General features: G+C 42.0%; 3 protein-coding genes across 5 annotated transcripts in view; 2 read left to right on the plus strand and 1 right to left on the minus strand.

Annotated features, from left to right (window-relative positions):
• LOC146578481 (uncharacterized) overlaps positions 1–25,027 on the plus strand; it is a 91,206-nt gene that overhangs the window by 13,529 nt on the left and 52,650 nt on the right. The gene's annotated exons all lie outside the window — the stretch shown is intronic.
• Positions 2,954–7,518, minus strand: LOC146578483 (butyrophilin-like protein 2). Of its 2 annotated transcripts, XM_085268796.1 has the most exons (3): positions 6,663–6,923; positions 5,175–5,510; positions 2,954–4,936 (listed from the first exon to the last, which is right to left on the minus strand). In XM_085268796.1, the coding sequence occupies exons 1-3, from the start codon at positions 6,721–6,723 to the stop codon at positions 4,776–4,778; spliced, it is 558 nt and encodes a 185-aa protein (XP_085124922.1). In that variant the 5' UTR covers positions 6,724–6,923; the 3' UTR covers positions 2,954–4,775. The 2 variants fall into 2 exon arrangements, 1 of the variants encoding a protein (XP_085124922.1); XR_014891476.1 differs by lacking the exons at positions 2,954–4,936; positions 6,663–6,923 and adding an exon at positions 7,169–7,518 and having other exon boundaries at positions 5,381–5,510.
• LOC146578484 (nuclear factor 7, brain-like) lies at positions 16,769–24,409 on the plus strand. 2 transcript variants are annotated; one of them, XM_085268703.1, is made up of 2 exons: positions 16,781–18,148; positions 24,389–24,409. In XM_085268703.1, exons 1-2 carry the CDS (start codon positions 16,781–16,783, stop codon positions 24,407–24,409), a joined length of 1,389 nt encoding a protein of 462 aa, XP_085124829.1. The 2 variants fall into 2 exon arrangements, with proteins under 2 accessions (XP_085124830.1, XP_085124829.1); XM_085268704.1 differs by lacking the exon at positions 24,389–24,409 and having other exon boundaries at positions 16,769–18,607.

The following is a 25,027-nucleotide window of genomic DNA, read 5'->3' on the forward strand; positions in this document are numbered from 1 at the left end:
ACCTCGGAGACCTTTACATTAGGGACTTCTGTCCAATAGCACAGCACCGACAGAAGCACAGCATGTTATACAGTGGGGCAAAAAAGTATTTAGTCAGCCACCGATTGTGCAAGTTCCCCCACTTAAAATGATGACAGAGGTCAGTAATTTGCACCAGAGATACACTTCAACTGTGAGAGACAGAATGTGAAAAAAAAAATCCATGAATTCACATGGTAGGATTTGTAAAGAATTTATTCGTAAATTAGGGTGGAAAATAAGTATTTGGTCACCTCAAACAAGGAAAATCTCTGGCTCTCACAGACCTGTAACGTCTTCTGTAAGAAGCTTTTCTGTCCCCCACTCGTTACCTGTATGAATGGCACCTGTTTGAACTCATCATCTGTATAAAAGACACCTGTCCACAGCCTCAAACAGTCAGACTCCAAACTCCGCCATGGCCAAGACCAAAGAGCTTTCGAAGGACACCAGGAAAAGTATTGTAGACCTGCATCAGACTGGGAAGAGTGAATCTACAATAGGCAAGCAGCTTGGTGTGAAAAAAATCAACTGTGGGAGCAATCATCAGAAAATGGAAGACATACAAGACCACTGATAATCTCCCTCGATCTGGGGCTCCACGCAAGATCTCATCCCGTGGGGTCAAAATGATCATGAGAACGGTGAGCAAAGATCCCAGAACCACACGGGGGGACCTGGTGAATGACCTGCAGAGAGCTGGGACCAAAGTAACAAAGGTCACCATCAGTAACACACTACAACGGCAGGGAATCAAATCCCGCAGTGCCAGATGTGTTCCGCTGCTGAAGCCAGTGCATGTCCAGGCCCGTCTGAAGTTTGCCAGAGAGCACATGGATGATACAGCAGAGGATTGGGAGAATGTCATGTGGTCAGATGAAACCAAAGTAGAACTTTTTGGTATAAACTCAACTCGTCGTGTTTGGAGGAAGAAGAATACTGAGTTGCATCCCAAGAACACCATACCTACTGTGAAGCATGGGGGTGGAAACATCATGCTATGGGGCTGTTTTTCTGCCAAGGGGACAGGACGACTGATCCGTGTTAAGGACAGAATGAATGGGGCCATGTATCGTGAGATTTTGAGCCAAAACCTCCTTCCATCAGTGAGAACTTTGAAGATGAAATGAGGCTGGGTCTTCCAACATGACAATGATCCAAAACACACCGCCCGGGCAACAAAGGAGTGGCTCCGTAAGAAGCATTTGAAAGTCCTGGAGTGGCCTAGCCAGTCTCCAGACCTCAACCCCATAGAAAATCTGTGGCGGGAGTTGAAAGTCCGTGTTGCTCGGCGACAGCCCCAAAACATCACTGCTCTCGAGAAGATCTGCATGGAGGAATGGGCCAAAATACCAGCTACTGTGTGTGCAAACCTGGTAAAGACCTATAGTAAACGTTTGACCTCTGTTATTGCCAACAAAGGTTATGTTACAAAGTATTGAGTTGTATTTTTGTTATTGACCAAATACTTATTTTCCACCCTGATTTACGAATAAATTCTTTACAAATCCTACCATGTGGATTCATGGATTTTTTTTTCACATTCTGTCTCTCACAGTTGAAGTGTACCTCTGGTGCAAATTACTGACCTCTGTCATCATTTTAGGTGGGGGAACTTGCACAATCAGTGGCTGACTAAATACTTTTTTGCCCCACTGTACATACATTGTAACCACAGCGGCCCTGGGGCGCACTGACAGAGGCGGGGCAAAATGAAAACAAACTACAAACTGCTGAGCTGTTGAACAGGCTGATCCAGCCTTTAGTCTGAGCTGCAGTCAGTCACACAAACGGGTTGAACAGGGTGTGTTCTGTGCAGCACCTGCATGTAAAACAGAAGCAAAGCTGTTCCTGTGAAATGAAAGTGAAAGCCTCTCTGAGCGTCTCCCTGTAGAAAATGGAGGCTGAGCTCAGTCAGATCACTCAGCCTGCAGACAAATGGAGGCGTGTTTGAGACGTGCAGATAAACACTCAGCTTTGCGTCGTCCTCTGAGGGCTCAGGGCCGTCCTGATTTCATGTTATCAAGTGCATGACGGCTCTCTGCAGACACTTTGAGTCCTTATGCACATTTTCACGAGTCCTCATCTCTGTGGACCTGAAGGGATTACCCACAGTTCATAGTGCTGTGATGGTGAAAGCATTAAGAACAAGGATGGAAAATAAATAAATAAATAACCAAACTGAAGGTTCAGAGGAATGTAGCTCATCACAAATGCTTCATGATGAAGTTTTCACAATGATGAATAATTTGATTATTTTACAGTTTCTTCCTGTAAAGTTAGAGCCTGAAAACAGACAAAATCAATCAGTAAATGTCAGATCACACGACGAGGTCTGAGGCACCACGACAGTTAGCATCACAGCAGAGGTGACAAAGTGCTTTCTGTGGCCTGTTTATCTTCAGTTCTTTGAATTTAATTAGACATTAATTTCATTAATTAGAATTAATTTCAGTACATTAAACATTAGCAGAAGGATGGAGAGCGTGCTATATGTATTTCTTGCACTTGCACAAACACAAACAGCAGCTCTTCTTTTTTTTGCCACTCAATCTAGAAGAGAATTTAGATCAAGAAATTTCCACGATCATTATGATTTGATTTGATTTTATAGGAAATGCAGTTTGACGTGTTTCCAATACTGAGGATGAGGATACACTATAAAAAATTTAAAGCTACTGTTAGTTTTCCTGTCTTGTAAAAAATAGTTTTTGTTCATGCACAGAAAATGAATATTTTTCAGATTTCAATGGACTTTCTGTCATTTTTGTTTTGTTTTGTTGGGGTTAAAACGATGCCACCTTAAAATGAAACTGAAAAATAAATATTGACATTAAGACAAGAAAAAAGTTTTCACACTTACATCTTTTTTTTTCTTTTTTGCTTACAGTTTTTTTTTTTCAGTTTCAGTTTGCTGGCACTGTTTTGGCGTCTGGGGGCACGATTGTTAATAACAAACACACAAATATTACATCTTTTGAATCTGTGATGACATGTGACAATATGATGAAGTTCACATGATGTAGCTTCTCTGCCAACAACACAAATGAAAGAATAAATAATTTAAACCAAAGTAAGAGTTTATTGTTCAAATACAGAGACACTCTCACACTGACCTTTGTTGTTTGTTCTCTGTCCTTCATACAAACATTTGGTGCTTACAGACTCTGTGAACACTGAGTTTTCAGGCTTTTCTAATGCTGTGTGAGCAGCAGGAAAATACAATCAGAGCATAAACACACATACATACAAGGTCAAAGACGAGTAGCTACACTTTTTAAACGCAATAACTGATCACTGATGTGAAGTCAGCGAGTACCGAGGTGAACTTTTCTTGGCATGGCAGGATGCTGTAAAAGGACCAAACTTCAGCCAGGAGAACAACTGAGATAATCCATCCACAATACGAGGTTAGTCATTCGTCATTCATATACTGCTGCATGGGCTGGGCTGTAGTTACATCCTAAGGTTTTAAAAACTGAGCTTAAATAAATGATTAGCGGTAATAAAAGCCGAGGGAGGTCAACAGTGATCACTGACTGTTTTAGGAGCTTTTTGAGATCAAATAGAAGAAAATACATAACATTAAACATGTTAACAACACAAAAGCCATATTAAACGCAGACTACTTTAGACCCGGAAGTAGGATTCGTCGCGTCATCACTGAACAACCGGATAGCGTTATCTAAGGTTAGAGGGTTACCTAGGCAACCAGGGATGTGCATAACCATCTGTCAGCTACAAATTGATGCATGAACGATGGGATGAGTTCATACTTGGATGTAATTTTATTGAAACAGCTGATCGAGGATTAGTGTTGTTGAGGTTTTGTGGTCCACAGCTCACACTCACATAATGAGGTCATATTTGATCTTATAAACAAAAACACTGATCCCAGGTCTGTAACACTGTTCATGGATACTGAGGGTAAACAACACACACAGCTCACAAAGATAAAGAGAAAACTGAAACCAGATCTTGATGATTGAAACATTCAGGTGTGAAAAACTTCATAAATATGTAATCTGAGCTCAAAATGATGTAACTACAGTCAGTGGAAACAAAACCATCAAAGTGAAAAATGTTCAAGTGTTCATTTCATTTGTTTGAAGAGTTAAAAGTAGACGTGCACAACAAAATGTCTCAGTGAGCTGTGTCACACTCAAAGTCAGAGCTTTCTGTGTCAGAAAGAGGCTAAATCACCATGGTAACTGATGGTGAAAGATCACCTGGTCAGGAGCATTTCATGTTCAGAGTTTTGTTTTTAAATCAGCTGTTAGAGCCACGTTTTCACTGTGATGTCGATTCTCTGCTGGAGGAAATGTTTCATATGTGCAGCTTGTTAAACTGTAACTTGCTGAAGCCACTGAGTGAAGCTAAACTGCACATCACACTGTTCCAATGTACCTGTATTCATGTAGTGGAGACATTAGTGAAGTTATCAGTGAGTAACGTCTCTGATTGGACTGGGTGGCGCTCACAGGGACCATTTTGTGTAGAAGAAAAGTCACATGGTACATGAAACGCTCCTTTTCATCTGAGCGTGCTCAGAGCCTGAAGCAGAGAAAGGTGATAATCACCACGGTGATACCTGCTGTCTCTGATTGCAGTTTCAGGTTTAGTTGAGCCAGCTAACACAACGTGCTCAGTTCATCTGTTTCTGCAGGATTTTAAACACTGACAACACCCAGAACTCTGAACAGCAGCAGCAGACTCAAAGCTGGAAAAACCTCTGAGACATTTTAAACCTGCTGCACTTAAACAGGAGGCTGGTTTGTTTCCACTCTCTGCTGTTGTTTATGTTTTCTGTAGATCAAAAAACCAACAACAGCAACAAGAAGAAGAAGCAGAGCAGGAACTGACAGACCAACAATCAGTGCAACAGATCCATCCTCCTTCTCTTGTCCTCCTGTCTGACCTGCAGGTGAGAAACAGGTGTCAGCTGTCAGCTGTCAGGTAGGTGATGAGTGAAGAACAGAACAGAATCCATTTGCTCTTCAAACTGCTGTCAGACATTATCTACTGCACTCTGATCACATCACTCAGACCAGCTGCTTTCTACAAAGTCTCATCAGCAACATCTTTAGAAACAAACATCAACAACCAGGAAGCAGCTTCACCTCTGATCACACACACACTCAACTCTACTCACTCACCTGGAGGAACAACATGAAGGTGGATGCTGCTGATGAACTTCCATGAGCGTGTTTCTTCCATGAAGACACGACACTCATATGTTCCACTATCAGCAGTGTTCACATCCTTCAGAATCAAAGACACGTCTCCATCCTTCATCTGTCTGTCCTGCAGATCCACCCGGTTCTTAAAAGATGGATGCTGGTCATCTGGAACAAAGTGACCGTCCCGGAACACAAACACATATTCATCTCTCAGGTCAGCTCTGCTCCACTCTAAAATAATGATGTTGTTGTTTGCAGCTCGACATGTCAGAGTGACGTCCTGTCCAGACTCAGCTGTGATGTTTTTCTGGTCTGAAAGAGGAAACAACACAGAGCAGAGAGGTTAAAGGTCAAAGTACAATTGTTCACTTCTACAGCAGCCAATCAGAAACACACAATAAAAGATTGTCTTCTGTTATTAGATGATGATCTTTGATTGTGTTTCTTCTTGTGTCCCTTCAGGCGTCACCACAGCGAGTCTTCTCCTCCTCCTCACCTGATCCCGAGCATCTTCATCAGGGCTGATTTGTGACAGAAGGACAGCAGCAAGAGTGAAAGGGAAGGTTTGAAGATGGCAGTGAGCTGCTGTCATGTTTGCTTTGGAGACGCTGACTCAAAGACAGGAGGCCGAGCTGAACATGTTCAGATTTTCATTGAGAGCAGAATGGACGAGATTATGAACGAGTTCATCAGAGGGAAGCTCAGGCTGAGACGTTTGGAGACAAAGTTCATGAGCAAAGACTGAGACGGATGAAAAACATCATCTGAAAAACAAATCTTTGGTTTTAGAATCTGTTAGTTTGATAAAATGTTGTTGATGGACGAGTTCATTGAGACTCTGGATGTCTGTCAGACTGAGTCACTGCTTTTTATTGTAACAGCTGTACTGATGCTCCTGAATCTGGCCTCTGACACAAACCTCCAAACAGTAAGAATGAAAAAAGAATAAAACTATTAAAACTCTTCAAGCAATAAATAATCAAACCTGAAAAAGAAGAAAATCATCTGGAAACTAAACTGAACTAAACACAAAAAGTCCAAATGGAATAAAAACTCAAACTAATGAGAAAAAACTACAATAACTCTGTTCCACAAACAACAACATGTGCTGATAATAAGTGAACAACATGTGTGAGAGAAAGCAGCCTCTCATTATAAGACACTGTGAGTCTCTGCATGCTGCCTTTATGGAGCTACAGCTGTTTGTATACACTGAACAAGAAGCTTTGTAGCTGCATCCTGACTCCTGACACTACAACACATCACACTGACACACACATTACACTTCTTTGTGTCTGTGCTGCAAACTGCACCAACACACAGACTCCACCCAGCTTTGTGTCGATCGCAACACTGAATGAGTAATAAACTACTTCTTAGAGAAATATAATCAGCATGTAAACCAGACTGAGACTCTTTATCTCAGAAATAAACTCAGTTTAGTTTCTATCAGTTAAATCTCACCTGCAGAGACGAACAGGACAAACATCAGCGTGGAGCAGAGCGACGCAGTTACAGCAGACATGTCCGTGTTCTCTGTTTCTGCTGATCTGACTCTTAGTTTGTTCTAAATGTCTGAGTCTGTTGGTATTTTCACTCAATAACTGAACCTGAGTTTAAACCTGAACACATCAGATCACATTTAAGGTTTAAATAAATCTGAATGTCCCTGAGGGTTAGAGCTGATCTGTTGTTCAGCTGCTCGTTTAAACTCAACACTTTGAAGATGCTTTGAAAGTCTGATATGTTCGACCAATATAATTTGAATTTTCTACCAATGATCTTTCAGGCTTTTCATGGTTAACATCCACTAAAAATGAAATTATATTTTAAATTTAGTTTCACTCGCTTTTGGAGTTTCTGTTCAAATATTTTTGTGGGTTGATGTTAACCAAACGTTAACCAAGAAAACTGAAACGTTTTACCTAAAAGACTGAAAATGATTTTAGAAAAAGGCAACAAACACTTACTGTTGTTCTTAACAGATCTGTTAAATCCTCAAACACTCTTCTGATCATCAGGATGGAAAAAAAATCCACATGAAGATAAAAACTGTGAGGCTGGTTTAATCGATCTGCTTTCTCTGTAGGTTCAAAAGAAACTACTTTAGGTGAGCTTTTTTTTTTAAAGTGAGCGATTAAAAAAGAAAAAAAATGCTAAAAATGTAAATCTGTGGCTGAACTGACCTCTGTGCCAAACAGCTGAACCAACTGACTCTTGTTTCACTTTGCTGTCCTGTTTAACAGGTAAAACAAGGTGTCACAGTTATAGGAAATGAACCCGTTTCCAATGCAACAGGTAGACGTGTAGAGACAAGCTCCACTCTGTCTGGCAGTGAATTGAAATGAACTTGTCCTAATGAATAAAAAGTCAAAAGTCAGTTGTGTTGGAGCCACAGAGAGCAAATCTCTGTTCTTTATGGAGAACCAGTGAGTCCTACTTCCTGTGTCTAGTTTTACTTCGTCTGTCTCGTCCTCTGTGATTGGCCCATGAAGGTTATAGTTTCAGATGGTGATGAGTAGATGACACATGGAGTGTGTGGCACATTCACTTTGCTGTGTTGACACTGTGTTGGTGTGACACTGAAGGGCGATTAATTAATAATTGCCAACAACCTGGATAAAGAGTGTGAGACTAACTTGGGTGATTCATTCTGACAGCTCTGTACTGTACTGTGTTACACGAGCGCTGATGGCTCACGTCTGCTTGTAGATCAGCTGATCACAGCCTGGAAATAGCTGGAGCTCATAAAACAAATGATTCCGACTTATTTCTTTATCCCTGCTGCACTCAGTCGTAGAGTTCCTCTACCTGCCACATCCACTTTAACCCCAGACTACCTTTTACTGAGTACTACGGTAGGACCTGAGTACTTTTCAGAGCCTGTAGTTTTCACTTTTACTTCTGTAAAGAAGTTTAATGAGTACTTCAGCTATTACCAGAGTATTTGTACAGCTTGAGTATCTGTACTGTATTTTTTTTACTTTTGTCCCTCTGAAAGTGTCTAATTATCAGTAATTATCTATTATTTACTGAATAATATGTAGAATATAAAGCAGAAGCTGTGGATGACTTACTGTAGTCAGTTCAGGAGAATCCTCAGAGTTTCTGCTCCTCATCATGATGGAAACATGAAAACATGTTGATGCTCTTTGAGCTGGAATCAGTCCAAAGCAGCCGTGAGTGTGAACCAACAGACATCCTTATAATAAATCTGACATGAATCCTGATAGAAATCCTGCTCACTGACCTCTCTAACTGTAACTCTGTCACTGACACATCTGCCAACATCTGTTCCTGTAACAGCTCAGAGGAGTTCAGCACTTTCTGATTATTATCAGAAAAATCAGAACAGGAGGAGCGTTTTTGTAAATGTGGGTGAAAGCGGCGAGGCAAGTTTATTTATATAAGTTCATTTATATAGCACAATTCAACAACAAGGTGATTCAAAGTGCTTTACAGAGACATTAAAAAACAAAAACAATAAAAAGCATGATTTAAAAAAACTGTAGATAAAATCAGAACAGTAGATAAAATCAGTAGTTAAAATGTTAGTTTTGAAATTTAAGCTTAAAAGTGTGGATTTGGTGCTTTATTCAAATGCAGCTGAGAACAGGTGAGTCTTCAACCTGGATTTAAATAAACTGAGTGCTTCAGCTGATCTCAGGCTTTCTGGGAGTTTGTTCCAGATATAAGGAGCATAAAAGCTGAATGCAGCTTCTCTGTGTCTGGTTCTGACTCTGGGAACTGATAAAAGACCGGATCCAGATGACCTGAGGGATCTGGAAGGTTCATACTGGGTCAGGAGGTCATTGATGTATATGTGTATGGGAGACTGTGCATTGTGGCAACATCTGTTCCTTTGGAGGGTCTTCTCAAAAACTGGGCAGATACTAAGGAGAAACCACATCAGCCCATCCAAGCTGAGGCAGCTGGTTTTTCTGAATGTCAACCTGCACTGAAGACAAACTGTTTGGCTGCTGAGTTTGGTTCTGTTCTGTGGATTTGTTTACAGTGGGGCTTTTTGTGCTGAATTAAACTTAAAGGTTTGATTAAAATATTAAACAACAGTAAGAATGCCTGCTTTTGTAACAGAACAAAAACACAAAATTAGGCAATTATAAGGCTTTTCATAAAAACACTACATGCAAAAGGGTTTGTCAGCACACAAAGCATTCACATTTGCCAAGTAAAGCTAAAGTATGAGGCTACAGAGGATAATAACTTAAGAGACATTTGGGAGCCACGAGACGTGCAAGATAATCCAGAGCTTAGATCTAAATAAGGAAGTCTTAACTCAGTAATGGAGAATATCCTCACACATTAAGAAGCACCGAGGGAGGGAAGTCCTTCATTACTCTGTCAGTCAGGTAGGTGATCAGTGAAGAACAGCACAGAATCTATGTACCTGCATGTTCAGCTCAATTTGTGGATGCAATAAGAAGTAAAGTGAGAGTGATCAGCTTACCAGTGACTGTGATATTAACCAGGTTACTGATGGCACCATTACTGGACTCACACCAGTAAACTCCAGTGTCGTGAGGCACCAGCGTACTGATTGAACATGATTGATCACGTTGCTGTTGTCCCCACCCATCTCCACACTCAGCCCTCTGCAGTTTGCTTGTGTTTCTCCTCACAGTCCAATCAGAAAAGCTTTGGTCCTCCTCACAGATTACAGTCACAACATCTCCCTCAGAGACATCAGAGCTGTGAGGAAGAGGAGAGGTTAGATATCACTCACGACTGAACTTCTGGGACCGCTCCGCCCCCTGGTGGCCTGATTTGATAGTGAAAAATTATTTTCTACCAGGCTGATGTAATAAAGCTGTGGAATCAGGACTGAGGTTTCGGGCATTTCCCCTCGGCTATTTGCAAGTAAGAAGAGCAAACATCTGAAGAGGCACAAGCTCCAACATTTTAGTAATATGAAGAACAACTTTGTTGCCTGACCAGCACGTTGTGGCCTGCAGCCTTCATAGGTTTAAGGTTTAAAAACATTTTTAGGATTATTTGGTTCAGTGGAAACTACTGCTACTGACAGTGAAAACATTTGCAGACCTTTTCAGAGGATGAGCATTTGTTCGAGGGTCCACTTTCTGCCCTGAGCCTGGTTCTGCCGGAGGTTTCTTCCTGTTAAAAGGGAGTTTTTCCTTCCCACTGTCGCCAAAGTGCTTGCTCATAGGGGGTCATATGATTGTTGGGTTTTTCTCTGTATCTATGAAGCGCCTTGAGGCGACTTTTGTTTTGATTTGGCGCTATATAAATAAAATTGAATTGAATTGAATTCTGCCAGCTCTTCATTTCTGTGTATGCACAGGATTCTCTCCCTTTCCTCTCCTTTCACTGGTGGGTGAGAGGAAGTGGGCAAATTCTACAAATGTCATTTAAAGATTAAACGACTCACTACATTTTAGCTAGATAACACACATGTCTTAAAGACATAAAGACCTGGATGGCCGCTAACTTTCTGCTTCTTAATTCAGATAAAACTGAGGTTATTGTACTTGGCCCTGAAAATCTTAGTAATATGGTATCTAATCAGATTCTTACTCTGGATGGCATTAACTTGGCCTCCAGTAACGCTGTGAGGAACTGGAGCTGGAGGCTGCATGCCCCGTTGGAAGGCTTTAATTCATTTCATCTGTGTTTGTTTAACAGGAAAAAATAATCACAATAAAAGTGAGACTAGTGAGGAACATAAGTATTTGAACTCCCTGCGATTTTGCAAGTTCTCCCAGTTAGAAATCATGGAGTAGATGCATTCCCACTGTGATAGACAGCTTTGAAGAAACAATTCTGGAAATCACATTGTATGATTTTTAAAGAATGTATTTGTGTAGCGCTGCTGCAATACAAATATAGCAGCAGTGCTACACAAATGCTATATATCAGTACATCAGCAGTACCTGTCCTTTTGGTCATCCTGAAATTATTTTTCATGATTTTAAGGATTCCAAAAAACTACTTTGGCTTTACTGAAGCAGTCGCATTTCCCCCCTACAGGCTTATATTTTCCTGCTTTACCGTCTAAAACTAAATCAGGGAAATGTTTACGCTCTGTCAAATATGCACTGAGAGGAACTACCAGGAGGGGCACTGTAACCATAGAAACAAACAGAGCTCTGACATTGTTGGGGATCACTCCTGAATTTACTTAAGCCTTAGAAAAGTAAAGTAGCCTAACAAAGTAGCTAAAATCGTGGACGTACAGCATTTGGACAGAGAGAGTGATATTAATTTTCTTTGCAAACAAACAAGAATCTTCAGGGTGCAATGTGTGCTGGGCAGCAGCCAGGAGCGAGGTCTCTGGTGAACCAATCCCTCGCTACAGATTCTAGCGAAGGGACGAGGCGTGTCACATCTCTGGTGGGGATGGAGCCTCAGTGCTTCTTTTAATATCTCTGAGCTTTCCCAATCACAACTATCTCTACTGAACTTTGGCTCCGTCTAAACAGTTCTTTGAATTACTTACTAAAACAATATATGACAGTAATGAGAAAGTGGCCACTTTCATGAGTAAATCATGTAAGCCTTATAAGATTTACTTATATGTAGTCTATGTTGTGATTCTACTGGTGTTACTGGTTCTGCTGGTGAGACGATGTGTTCACAGGAAACTTGAAGGTTTGTACATATTCATTCTTATTCATCGTGGTATTTTGTTTCCATTCTGTCATCATAATTTGGTCCATTTAGATTCTTAAATCATAAAAGTGTTTACTTTAACTCATTTCAGCAGATGGAGAAGATGACATCACCAGTGACATCACATACAGTGTTGTGAAATCATCAAATCCTCAACAACCTCCAGTCAAAGAAACCAGAGATGGAGGTTTGTGTGTTCACCCAGGTGTCATCCACATACCTGAACCAATGACTTGGTGGTGTTTCAGGGTAGGATAGCAAAGCCCTCTTTCCCACGTCTTCCATATACAAGTTGCCCACAATGGGTGAAACTGGGGAGCCCACGGCACACCCACGTTCCTGCCTGTAGAACTGACCCTTGTATGTGAAACAGGTGGAATTAAGACACAGTTTCAAAAGCAAGCACACCTGGTCCAACAGCCTTGTCTTGTTCTAACTACTTCAGACAGTCTGTCACCCTCGTCCTGTGACCACTTCCTGGGTCTCTTTCAGTCTTCAAATATAAAGTTTTTACAGCTTATAGATTTTAAGTTCTGCTCCAATTATTTGGGTAAAGACAATAAACACTTTGATGGTCAATAAGTGAAAGTGAAAACGTGACAAACAAATAATATAATTAATAAATAATAAATAATTATATTTTTTGATAAGTGAAGTTCACTGAACTGAAAGGAAATTTTGGTTTGATGATGGTTGACATGTTTTCCAAATAGAAGTTTTTCCTCTAGTGAGGAGATGCAGGTGCAGCAGAGCATTGCTGGGAGAAATGATCCCAAGGGTGGAATCTCCTGAGAAATCTTCAGAGACCCAGCAAGAAGTAGGGACCATAGCTGACAGCCCAGGCAGGGGTTGAGGTCAAAGGTCATGCTGTTTGGGGACCTACTGGTCATCATGAGAAGATTCTGGAACCACAGCAATGACCATAAAGCTGCACTGGATGGAGAGCTGTGCCACGGGGCTTTCCAGAGGTAATCACGAGGAGATTGTGGACAACAGATGGAGATCTGAAGGATGAGGGGAGCGTTCCAAGCTCCAATCGACAGTGCAGAGAGGAAGTTCAAGGATGGCATCATGATTCTGTGAACAGAAAGCAGAAGCTATGGTGGTGACGGGGAATGACTGACAGCAGTTTCCTATGAACATCACCTAATGCTGTGTCACTGTGCTATGCATGCTTTGACACTCTGAAGAGGGTCTTCCTTTGTGTCATTGTTGTTGTCATTTGCATCATGAACAAGACTGCTGAAGTGACTCAACAGGTGGGGTTACAACAGCAGTAAAATCATTGAATCCAATACCCTTTCCAAAAAAGGTTTTCTGCAGAGACGAAAGGACAATAGAGGAGTCATAAGTATCCCCCACAGGAAGAATGCATGAAATGAGGTGATGAGGGTTGATAGAGGCCATAAAACAGGAGTGCTGACAAAGGCCTGCAGCCTTGAAGATAACTGAAAGCCACATTGACAAACAGCAAAACTAACTGGTGTGTTTGTTATACCCATGTCTGCATACATTTGGACTCTGGTCATATGGACAGTGATAGAAACAACTGGAAGAGACATTTATGAAGCTCTGAGGAACTCAAACCACTCTGCATGTGTGATTTACACACCTGGAGGAGATGCACCACAAAGCTGGAATGATTTTGCAAATGTTAATTTCTATGTTTGACTGTTAACATTCATTTGCTTACTTGGAGGGTGTCAATGGAAAATTGTATTTAGTAGTCAGTATAATCTTTTAGTGATATAAGTTTGCATATGGTAGAATGCTGCATGTAATCATTTGTGTGTAGAAGTATATAGTTGGTGGCATATTGAAAGAATGTCTCATCCTAGGAGGTCTGTAACATTCTAGGGTGTTCACCCCACATCCTAGGAGCATGAGAGAGGTCGTACCTTGTCTTATTGTTTTATGGTAGGATTAACGTAGCTATGTCTGTTTTAGTCTAAGTGCCTTTTGGTTTGATGAACTGCTGGACTTTGAGACCAGCAGGTTTAGGGAAGATCTTATGGGGCCACACTCTGACCCCCCCCCCCCCCCCCCCCCCCCCCCACACACACACACACACACCCAATGAAGTATAAAATAAAGACCGGGGCAGTTTCTCAGGCGCGAGTCTCTCAGTCCGGAGACTGCCCTTGCTTGCAAGAAATTCTGTGTGTTTCTCTTCTCTGAGTCTTTGCTGAAGAAGTATTTTAGAATATATTCCTTAACAGAGAGAACGATGCTCGTCACAGTTCTCTCCCTCATGCACGAGCAACACAAAGAGCTCTGGTGACTTGCGTCTTGTTTTTGCCATTGTAGTAGAATTGTCTTGGCGTTCCAGCAATAGGTCTGTGCTAGATGAACGTATCAGCAACCTTCAAACACGTGTGGAGAATTCATTATTTCTTTGACAGATTTTTTACTAAATAACAGAAAAAAGAAAGTAAGAGAAAAATCACCTGCACAAGTGCCGAGGTAGGTCTCCCTGCAGAATTGGTTTTCCCTTCATCAGGAGCAGCGCTGGGCTGTTTAAATCACGGACAAACAGGATCCTACAGTTGTTTATGTTTTTAAACCCATTTTGCACAGAGAGGCATTTTTTGGAAAATGCATTGATAGTAATGTTGAATATTATTACACATCAAAAAAAATAACTACAGTAAAATAATCACATCGTGACGCCTCTGCCTTTCTAAATGGAGGGACAGTAACTGTGTGTGTATGTAAGCGTGTAAAACCTGAAGATGGTAAGATTAACAGTATTTTGTCTCTATCTGCCATTCTGCTATTCATCTCAACAATAACGTGGCGCACAGCGTGGCGTGAAAATAGCCACATGCAATGGAGTCAAATATGGGTGTGTGTGGTTGGAGGATGTGTTCAAGCGCACAAAGGGGGGGTGGAAATTTTTCTTGTGAAACAAAGGGGGGCCCAGCAAACAAAGTTTGGGAACCACTGGTTTAAACGATGTTAGCACAGAAATATTAGCTTCTGTCATGACTGATGAAGTTACTGGTTAATAAAGTTTCCAGTAAAGTGTTTAATCGCAGCCACAGATTGACTCTAAATATCCCGTTTTTCTTTAGTGCATCTGTAATAAATATGTGCAAGTTTCAGTGCTTCGTTTAAACTGTATGATACTTATACTGACCCAGGGTCAGCGTAAAATACAATCCCAGCTGTGTGAACAAAGCCTGGCTCCTTTAATCCTGCATGACAAACCTCAGGATGCAGGTTATTATTACTCTTTCCTGCTGGCACACCTGTCACACCTGAGAGTCAGCTAGAAACTTACAGTGACGTGGACATCATGCAAAGACTGCCAGACTCTGTAATACTGCAAATGATCAGTGACTCAGGTTAACAAAAAAGAAAGTAAGAGGAAATTTAATTCTATAAAACGTGAAAAATTCCACACACATGTAACTCACCACTGTGTGAAGATCACAGGGGAGAAATCGTTTCTCTGAGTCAAAGATGAGTGTCAGTAACACAGAAGTTGTCATGGTCCCCGCACCTCTCCAGCTGACAGCAGTCAGGCGCTTTGTTTTGTTTATTCTCCTCTCTCACCTCTGCTCTCCCTTTCTCTCTCGTCCTCTCCCACTCTCTCTTTCTCCTGCCGGGGCGGAGCTCAGTATGGGCTCCTGCTCCTGGCCCACGCACCTGGAGATGATCAGCACACCTGCCGCTGATTATGAGAATTGGAGTCCTACTTAAGATGGCGAGTCTGCTCTACTCGTCGCTGGATCGTTGAGCCGTCAGCGTCAGTCGTCCTGCACTCTGCAAAGTTTGTTCGTGAGCACGTCTGAACCAGGAGACTAACTGTTTCTCTGTCTGTGTATAGATTTCCCCTGGACCTGTTTTCCCTGTGCACGGTGACTGAGCGTGAGCAAGAGTGATGGAGGAAAGAAGAGGAGCTGTGTGTGGTTGCGAGGGCTGTATGGAAATCTCCCCTCCCTGGACTCCTGCCCCTTTCACTCCCGGACCCTGGAACCCCTTTTTCCCAGACACCTGTGTGTGTGTGTGTGTGTGTGTGTGTGTGTGTGTGTGTGTGAGTCACCGTGGAGAACACTGTAAATAAATTCACTTTTGATTTGAAGAAACTTGTGGTCTGCGCCTGAGTCCGCTCCACTAATCGTGACAGAAGTAAAACTCAGTGTCATGCAGTGACTTTTACACAACCAGATCAGATGAACCAGCTCACACTAAAACATTTTGCTGCACTCTTTACACTTATTTCTTTTCTTTCTGCTTTCTGAGATAAAAGCTCTTTATTAGTAACTTTTACAACTTCTGGCAGGTTAATGTCTGAACTTTGGAGTGAAACACACCCTTAGTTACAGGAAATAACACCACTGTCTGTAACTAAGTGAATCCACCATAACACCACCTGTGTGTGTGTGACTGCATTACACTCCCACTGCTGGGAACCTGAACAAGAACCAGAACAAAGTCTAAAATAGAAGCTGACAAACAGCTGCACCACCGAGTGACACTTTATTTTATAAACTTCACAACAGGTTTCATGTTGTGACCTGTGGAGGTGAAAAGACAAAACCTGTTTTACAGCTTTTGAGCTGCAGGCAGGATTGAAACACACCTTAGTTAAAAGTCAAACAGCAACATTTGTCTCCTCCCCTCACGTCACTCAAATGTGACAAACCAGGAAACAGGAAGTTCTTCGTCCTCAGTAAAGAGAGACGCACAGACGATCAGACTGAGCTCAGACCAAACTAGCAGCTTCCTCTGAGTGAGTCCAGCTACAGGAGAGAAAAGTGGAAAACTCCAACACTGCTGCTTCAAGCTGCTGACGCTCCACACACTGAATGTGAGTTTGAGCAAAAACACGACTCAAAGCAAGTTTCAGTGAAGGTGGTAGAGGAGGGAGGGGAGCCAGGACTGACTGTACTTCCTGTCTGCTGTTTTCAGCTTCACTCACAGACTCAATGGCTTCCAGATCAGAGGAGGATCTCTGCTGTCCGGTCTGTCAGGAGGTCTTCAGAGATCCTGTTCTTCTGTCATGTAGCCACAGCTTCTGTAAAGACTGTCTGAATAGATGGTGGAGAGAGAGACCAACACACGAGTGTCCAGTTTGTAACAGAAGATCTTCAAGGAATGATCCACCTTTAAATCTGGCTTTAAAGAACCTGTGTGAGTCGTTCTTACAGGAGAGAGATCAGAGAGCTTCAGAGGATCTCTGCAGTCTGCACTCTGAGAAACTCAAACTCTTCTGTCTGGACCATCAGCAGCCAGTGTGTCACATCTGCAGAGACTCAGAAAAACACACCAATCACAGATTCAGACCCATCGATGAAGCTGCACAACAACACAAGAAGGAACTTCAGGAAACTCTGGAGCCCTTAAAGAAGAAGTTAAAGGTTTGTGAAGAAGTTCAAGTGAAGTTTGATCAAACAGCAGAACACATTAAGGTCCAGGCCCGACACACAGAGAGGCAGATTAAGGAGCAGTTTAAGAAGCTTCAGCAGTTTCTAGCAGAGGAAGAGGAGGCCAGGCTGGCTGCACTGAGGGAGGAAGAGGAGCAGAAGAGTGGGATGATGAAGGAGAAGATGGAGGCTCTGAGCAGAGAGATAGCAGCTCTTTCAGACACAGTCAGAGCCACAGAGGAGGAGCTGAGAGCTGAAGACGTCTCATTCCTGCACAACTACAAGGCTGCAGTGGAAAGAGTCCAGCGCTGCCCCCTGCTGGATGATCCACAGCTGCCCTCAGGAGCTCTGATAGACCAGGCCAAACACCTGGGCAACCTGACCTTCAACATCTGGAACAACATGAAGGACATGGTCTCCTACACTCCTCTCATTCTGGACCCAAACACTGCTTATCCAGAACTCATCCTGTCTGAAGATCTGACCAGTGTGAGAGGAGGAGAGAAGCAGCTGCTTCCTGATAATCCAGAGAGGATTGAGCGTTCCTGCTCTGTCCTGGGCTCTGAGGGCTTTAACTCAGGGACTCACAGCTGGGATGTTGAAGTTGGAGACAGTACATGGTGGGGACTGGGTGTGTTGGCAGAGTCTGTGCAGAGGAAGGGAGACATAGAGTCTGGATTATGGATAATATGGTTCTATAAAGGTAAATACTACACACACTCACCATCAGCTAAATCTGCTCTCCCAGGCCAGAAGAAGCTCCAGAGGATCAGAGTGAATCTGGACTGGAACAGAGGAAAGCTGTCGTTCTCTGATCCTGATACTAACACACACATACACACCTTCACACACACTTTCACTCACAGGATGTTTCCATACATATGGACTGATGGTAAAGTGAAGGTGTGTCCGTTGAAGGTGTCAGTGTCAGTGCAGCAGATGAGTTGAGGATGATGATGTTTCTAATGTTGTTTCCTGTCAGTGAGTTGAAGCTGTTAAACTGCAGCTGTCCTCCTGCTGCCTCGTTGTTCCAAAGCTCTTTGTTTCTCTTTTAGTTTCACTGTTTCTTTCTGTTTCTGCTGTCCACCTTTTCACATGGAAAATCATTTCACTGTTTCTCACTGAATGACTCCCCAAACTAGATTTGAAATTCTATCAAGTTTCTAATCATTACAAGTGATTCATGTTTCTATTTGATGTGTAAATGGAGATGATTTAGTTTGCTGGGATATGGACTGACATGTGTTGAATGGGAGGAGCAGTTTGTTGTTGTCTTCTTGTCTGTTTATGACAACAATAAATATGTTGTTGAAACAATGATTCATGTTTAACTCCATATATGAAATGTTTCTGATCTTTGAATTCTGTTTGATTAAAGACTTTCTTCATGACACAAATGAGATTTCAGTGTATTAATAGAACTAAATAAGCTCAGAGTTGAAAGGCTGGAGTATTATGTACGTGCTTCACTGTCAGGATCTTCAGGGGGATTCAAAGGGAAACATCAAACTGCTGTAATGAGATAAACTAGTTGGGCTGAACACACTTATCTGTAGTTTGTCTCCATCCAGGATCATCAGAATATAATGAACATGTGTGAAGAGCCACAAAATGCTGCTGCCCTCTCAGCATGATGAGCTCCAGCCTTTGTTAGCAGGACAACAGGAAACATGAGACAACTTTCAGAGACAGTAACCAACTGTGGCCACAAGATGGCAGCAGCTGATCTGAGATCCTTTATTGGACAGAAGGACTCTGCTCTGTGACGTCATCAGAGAGACGGCCTTCACTCTGATAGATCTGACGTCATGTCTGCACTGCGATGATGAAAGCTGATAAACACATTGTTATTGATCCATGAAATCACCTCTGTCCTCTCAAGTGTAGCTGTTTACAGAGCTGAAGAAGTCCTTCATCATCAAAACAGACAAACATGTATTTCCTGTATTAAGTGACGTCATCCTCACTCTGACCTCTTACATACATTCTGTTCAGTTTTCCTGCTGTAAGAAATAAACTGTGTGAAAATAGAAATGCAGGGAAACATCCATTAATCACAGCTGAGCCGTTTGTTTCTGACTCACATTCAATGAGGCTTCAGGTGTAAATACCTCAGAAGTGTTTGTGAGTTCAGTAGAAGCAGACCTAGTCGACCATCATGGCCTCCACAGCACTACACAATGCAACAGAAAGGCCTTCATCATCTGCTGAACCACCTCTGAACCACGACGCTCTCCCTGCATCTAAAAGCTGTTAGTCAGGATGAGATGCTGCTGTGATCGCTCACAATTTACCTGTGAGACCTTTGTAAATATTGTCTTTGTTTCTGGAGGAAACACCTTTAGTCTGTTTGTATTTGGAGTGCAGATCTGGGCGTCCATCACTTTAACCTGCACACGTTTAGTTATTGAGTGTAGTTGATGTTTGGCAGCATTTTATAAGTGACAGTTCATGAACGGTGAAGGAACAGAGGACGCCTGACCATCCTACCTGTGTCAGTAAGAAGACTTTCATCACAACTTCACAACTTAACACAACTGAAACCTGAATTCAGTGTTGCATAGTTTACTAACAGTGTGTGCTGACACTGAAGTTAGCAGTTTGTTTCCTAAGAGCTGCTGGGACAAACCACAGTGAGCGGCTACAGAGTTTAGTTAAGGTGGTTCTAACATGTGACCTGTTGAATTATTTACAGGGATTTATTTTTCATTTAAAGCATCATTTGTGAAGTTTTTATGAAGTTTACTTCTTTTATGTTCTTTGTGTAACGTTTAGATTTTCTTCTCTGGTGTTTTAACTCTTCAGGTTTCCTGTAACAGAGATGTAAACCACCGTTTTCTGATGCTGCTGCACTGTGACATAAACACGGCCACTTTATTAGGCACACCTTGCTGACTGCAGGTTATAACCCCTGCTGGAAACATCCCCACAGATTTGGATCCTTATTGCCATGACAGCACCACACAGCTGCTCCAGATGCTGCAGGATGCTGGTCAGGGCTCTAACAGTGAAACTTTACTGAAAGTAAGAAACCTGAGAGGAAATAAACTTTGACTTTAGTAAGCTGAGCTCTGAAGCTGTGATGGAGCTCAGTCGGTGTGAAGGCAGCTGCTGTGTAACAAACGTTTGTCTGAGGTGCTGCGACTGATCGTGGTCATGTTTATTTAAAGAAGTCTGTGATGAAGCAGGCTGTGCAGTCCGAGCTCTTCATCAGTTAACAGTCCTCCAGAGCTGCTGCAGGGAGCTGACTGTCCTCCAGGTGGCGCTAAGTGAACAAAGTCCAAAGAAATAAACTTGGACTGTTTTTTGAAGCCTAAATAAAATGTGAATAAACTTTATAGATACATTTGAAACCAGCTACTCTGTGACTTTACACACTCACACAGTAACAGAGCTGATTCCTGATTGGAGCAGCACAGAGTTAGACTTCTTTTCTGGCTGTGGATTGGTTCGTCAGGATTTCCCCCTTTACAGGTTTAAAAACAATCTCTGTTTCTACATTTTTTGACCTCCTTCTTGTGTCTAAAGGTGAAGCAGCACCAGCCTCCTCTGATCCTCATGTTGTAGCTCTGTGTGTCCAGCAGGGGGCAGAACACCTCCAAACTGTGCCAGCAGCTCTCACTGTGAGCTCAGACGTTTGTGGACACTCAGTTTGTTTGAACATAGTAAATAATCAGAGCTTCTCACACTGTTTATGGGGACACCACCTGCCCGAGGGTGTACTGCGTCACAGAGGTGGTGTATGGTGCTGGGTGTAGTCTCTCTGCTGGTTCACAGTTTTTACTGAGGAGCTGTGTTCATGTCAGGAAGGTTTCGTCTGATCACTGTGGTGCAGTTTGGTTTACTCTGTTTCTGAGTGTTTGTAGGATCAGTCTCTGCAGGTCACCTGATACCTGGCAGTGAAGTGTTTATGAATCAGCTCCGTCAGATTTAATCCAACAGAATAACATGTAAAACACTCCAGGGCTTTTACTCTGAAACTTTCTCCAGAGCTGTCTGGAGTTTTCTTACATTAAAATATTCTGGGATTACCAGACTGTCCACATCATGTGTCCTACAAAACTTTCATCCACAAATATACCCTGACATTAAACCCAAATAGATGTGAGAGCGAGTCATTAGTATCAGTACTGTGTGTGTGTGTGTGTGTGTGTGTGTGTGTGTGTGTGTGTGTGTGTGTGTGTGTGTGTGTGTGTGTGTGTGTGAGAGAGAGATATTCAGGTAACTTACTGGGTTACTGCACATGCTCACACCTTTTCAGCACAACAGGTGCAGTTTGGTGTTTTACTGCCTCCTGCTGGAACAATGATGGCAGCTCTCAAGACTTTATTGGTTATTGTCATTTCGTGTTACACAGCCTGAAACGAAATACTGTTCCTCAGCAGCCTCTACAGTGCAATAACCAATATATTTTAAAAAGAATAAATACAGTTTAAAGGGAATAAGTTTAAAAAAGAGCAGCAAAAAAGGCATAAATAGCTTAAAATCTAAGTTCTAAATAAAAACCTCCAGTTTTTTATTAATATTTTATTATTTATCAAATTATTATAAACTAAAAATATTTTTTACGTGATAAACGACTTCAGTGCTTCGTCCATGACCTCCTGAAGGTAAAGGGCCCAAAGAGCCAATCAGCAGCTCTGAAACAGGAAATATGACTCATGGAGAAGTTCACAACAGTTTCAGCTGCCAGTTGTACTCATCACCATGGAGACGGTCTCCATGGTGGAGGCAGAGTGACAGTGTTGTAGATGCTGCATTTTGAAGCCTCAGTGTTTATGTTGTGCCCTTAAACAGGGGAAATAGTGAGGAGAGGTGAAAGAGCGGCACAGACACTCAGCTCTCACTCTCACTCGTCTGTATTGAGTGAAGGAGGAAGCGCGCGAACCCACCTACTGGAGCCCTGAGGCATTAACAATGGATCGACGCACAATTAACCCAGGCAAAACTTTCACTACTTATCTCCCTCTATATTCCCACTGCATATTCTATTCGAAAACAGTCAAAGCAACAAATAAAACATTAATAAGGGCATGACATGAAATGTAAGGAACAGAGATGTACAACTTCAAAACTAATCAAATTTATGATCCACCACATTTATATTTTTGTTCACAGCCATGTACACATCAAACTCTCATCTTTCTGTCCAAAAACAAAACAAAAAGATTCCCTGTAAATTTGACCTTTTCCTTCAACTGTCCATTATAGCGTGGTCTTCCTACTTATCTTGACACAATACTCAGTCGCGTTGCCTGCTGCAAACTTAAAAGAAGTCTGACGAATGAAGTGACTGTGAGTGTGTCTGACGTCACGGTGTGTGTGAAAAGGTATCCAGCTGGGGCAGACATGATTCTGCAGGTCACCTGCCCAGTGGACAAAAAGAAATAAAATAGTTGTGTGGATGATATATGAATGATAATACGAAGAGCGTTTTGTGTCTCTCAGCCTGAAACAACTGTAATGCCACTTTCTGTTTTGGAGAAAGGACAGTTAAAAAAAGATGTGTGTTGTTTTAAGCAGTGATGAGAATAATGAAGATGTGATGAGAGAGCAACACAAAAGTATAAGTACAGGGATGATGCTCTTTACAGGAAGGGTCAGAGCAGACTCTACCTGCTGAGGCGGCTGAGGTCATTTGGAGTCCAGGGAGCGCTTTTAAAGACCTTCTATGACTCTGTGGTGGCATCTGTCATTTTTCACAGTGTGGTATGTTGGAGCAGCAGTTTATCTCCCGCCCCATGCATGTAGATGTTGCTGAACTGCAGAGCTGCTTCAGTGACAGACTGCTGCATCCTCGATGCATGAAGGAGCGTTTCCGCAGGTCCTTCCTCCCTGCAGCTGTCAGACTGTACAATCTGAACTGCTCCCAACAAACACAGATGTTTACATCAGCGCTGTATCGTGCACTGTTTTATCAACCGATTCACACTACAACCAGGGTTGCCTCTTATCTGTATTTAATTTTATTTAATTTAACAACAGTATGGTACTCAGTTTTTGGTAACCATTGTCCTTCATGTAAATATGTAAGAATTGTGTATGTTTCTGTTCTGTGTCATGTGTACTGTTTGTTTGTATATGTGTTTTCTTGCTGCTGTTACACCCAAGTTTCCCCTTGTGGGACAATTAAATTGATATAACAACACTCGTGGTAAAGTTGTGGACCGGAAGAATACCTGACCAAGATTATCTTGCAATGTTTTGCAGCCGCCAGTCAAGCCGGTAGATAAATGTCTGTGATTGTCGCAGGTGGCTGTGTGGCTGGCAGGAGCTCTTTCCTATCAGTTTGTCCCCACCTTCACCTATGGTCACGAGCTTTGGGTAATAACCAAAAGAATCCGATTCTGGATATGAACTGCAACTCTCTTTACATTGGCCTTTCCTCCACCCTTCTCGTTAGATTGCAGACTGTCCAGAATGCGGCGGCACGCCTTTTGACAGGTAGCAGGAAGTTTTCTTCCATCACTCCTGTTCTTGCTGGCTTGCACTGGCTTCCAATTAAATACCGTATTCAATTTAAAATATTACTTTTCACCTACAAAACCATTAATAACTTTGCGCCGAGCTACCTCAATGAGCTTCTCAGGTTACACACTCCTGTCAGAGCACTTAGCTCTGCTACCCAAATTCTTCTGGAGCAACCTCGTTCTCGGCTGAAGTCTCGCAGTGACCGCGCGTTTGCTGTAGCTGCCCCGGTCTTATGGAACAACCTTCCTGTCGCTATCCGGGCGTCTGACTCTATGCCACTGTTTAAATCACGGCTTAAGACTTATTTCTTTAATCTTGCCTTTCCACCCAGTTAACACTTGTGTGCGCTGGTACATTTTTTATGCTTGTGAACTACTTTTATATCTTATGATGGTTTTTATAATTGATACGTGCCAGGTCCTTTCTCTTTTCCCTCCCATCTCCCTTTTCCTATTTTATTTTTGTCAAGCACCTTGGTATACCCTTGTTTTTTTAGTGTGCTTTATAAATAAAGTTTATTTATTTATTTATTATTTGTTGCTGTTTAAGTTTGTCAATTTCAGACCTCTGTCTCTGAAGTTCAACGTTCTGCATTTCCAGGTCTTTCAGTTTTGCGACATGGTCTGACAGAAAAGAACATAAATAAGTCAATATGAATTTTATTTATCTGCATCATTTGAATCTTTTCATTTTTAGTAGGTTAGATTATTGAATAAATAATGAATAAATAATAAAAATAAAAAAATTAATGAGAAATGTTAGTGATAGATTCATGAAGTGACATTGATATCTCTGTAACAGGGGCTCATATGAAGGTTTCCTCATGCTGTCATTTTTCTCACTACCTGACATCATACTCTACCTTTATTCTCTTGTTTTAAGGTCCTGATTTCCACTTTCTGTTCAGCCACTGAGGCAGTCAGCTCTCTGAGCACAGCATGGATTTCCTGTGGACAGGGTTGTTGGTTTGAAATCTGCTGGTCAAGAATTTCATTATCTGCCTCTGTCTGATTTGTGGAAACAGAGCAGACCAGAAGCAACAGCGAGAAAAACAGCGTGATCTCCATTCTGTCAGTGAAAACTCAACAGTATCTGTGTGTCATCTGCAAACCTGACTGACTTTTATATTACACAGTACAGAGGGGAGGTCACTGTAGCATTAGATTCAACCTTATTCTAGTGAATCAGTGACTAATGTAATCTTTATGACTTCAGATGCAGTACAAGGAGAAGAACAAGTGAGTATCAATGATTGTCAACTGATAGTAAAACATGAGCATGTGTGTTTCCACCAACTGACCAGAGCTTAGAGGACAAATATCAAAATGTGTGCTCAGA

This window comes from Mchenga conophoros, linkage group LG3 (assembly GCF_057382185.1).
Source record: "Mchenga conophoros isolate Kocher_MC1m ecotype Shallow Benthic linkage group LG3, M_conophoros_male_GT1.1, whole genome shotgun sequence".
Classification (NCBI taxonomy): domain Eukaryota; kingdom Metazoa; phylum Chordata; class Actinopteri; order Cichliformes; family Cichlidae; genus Mchenga; species Mchenga conophoros.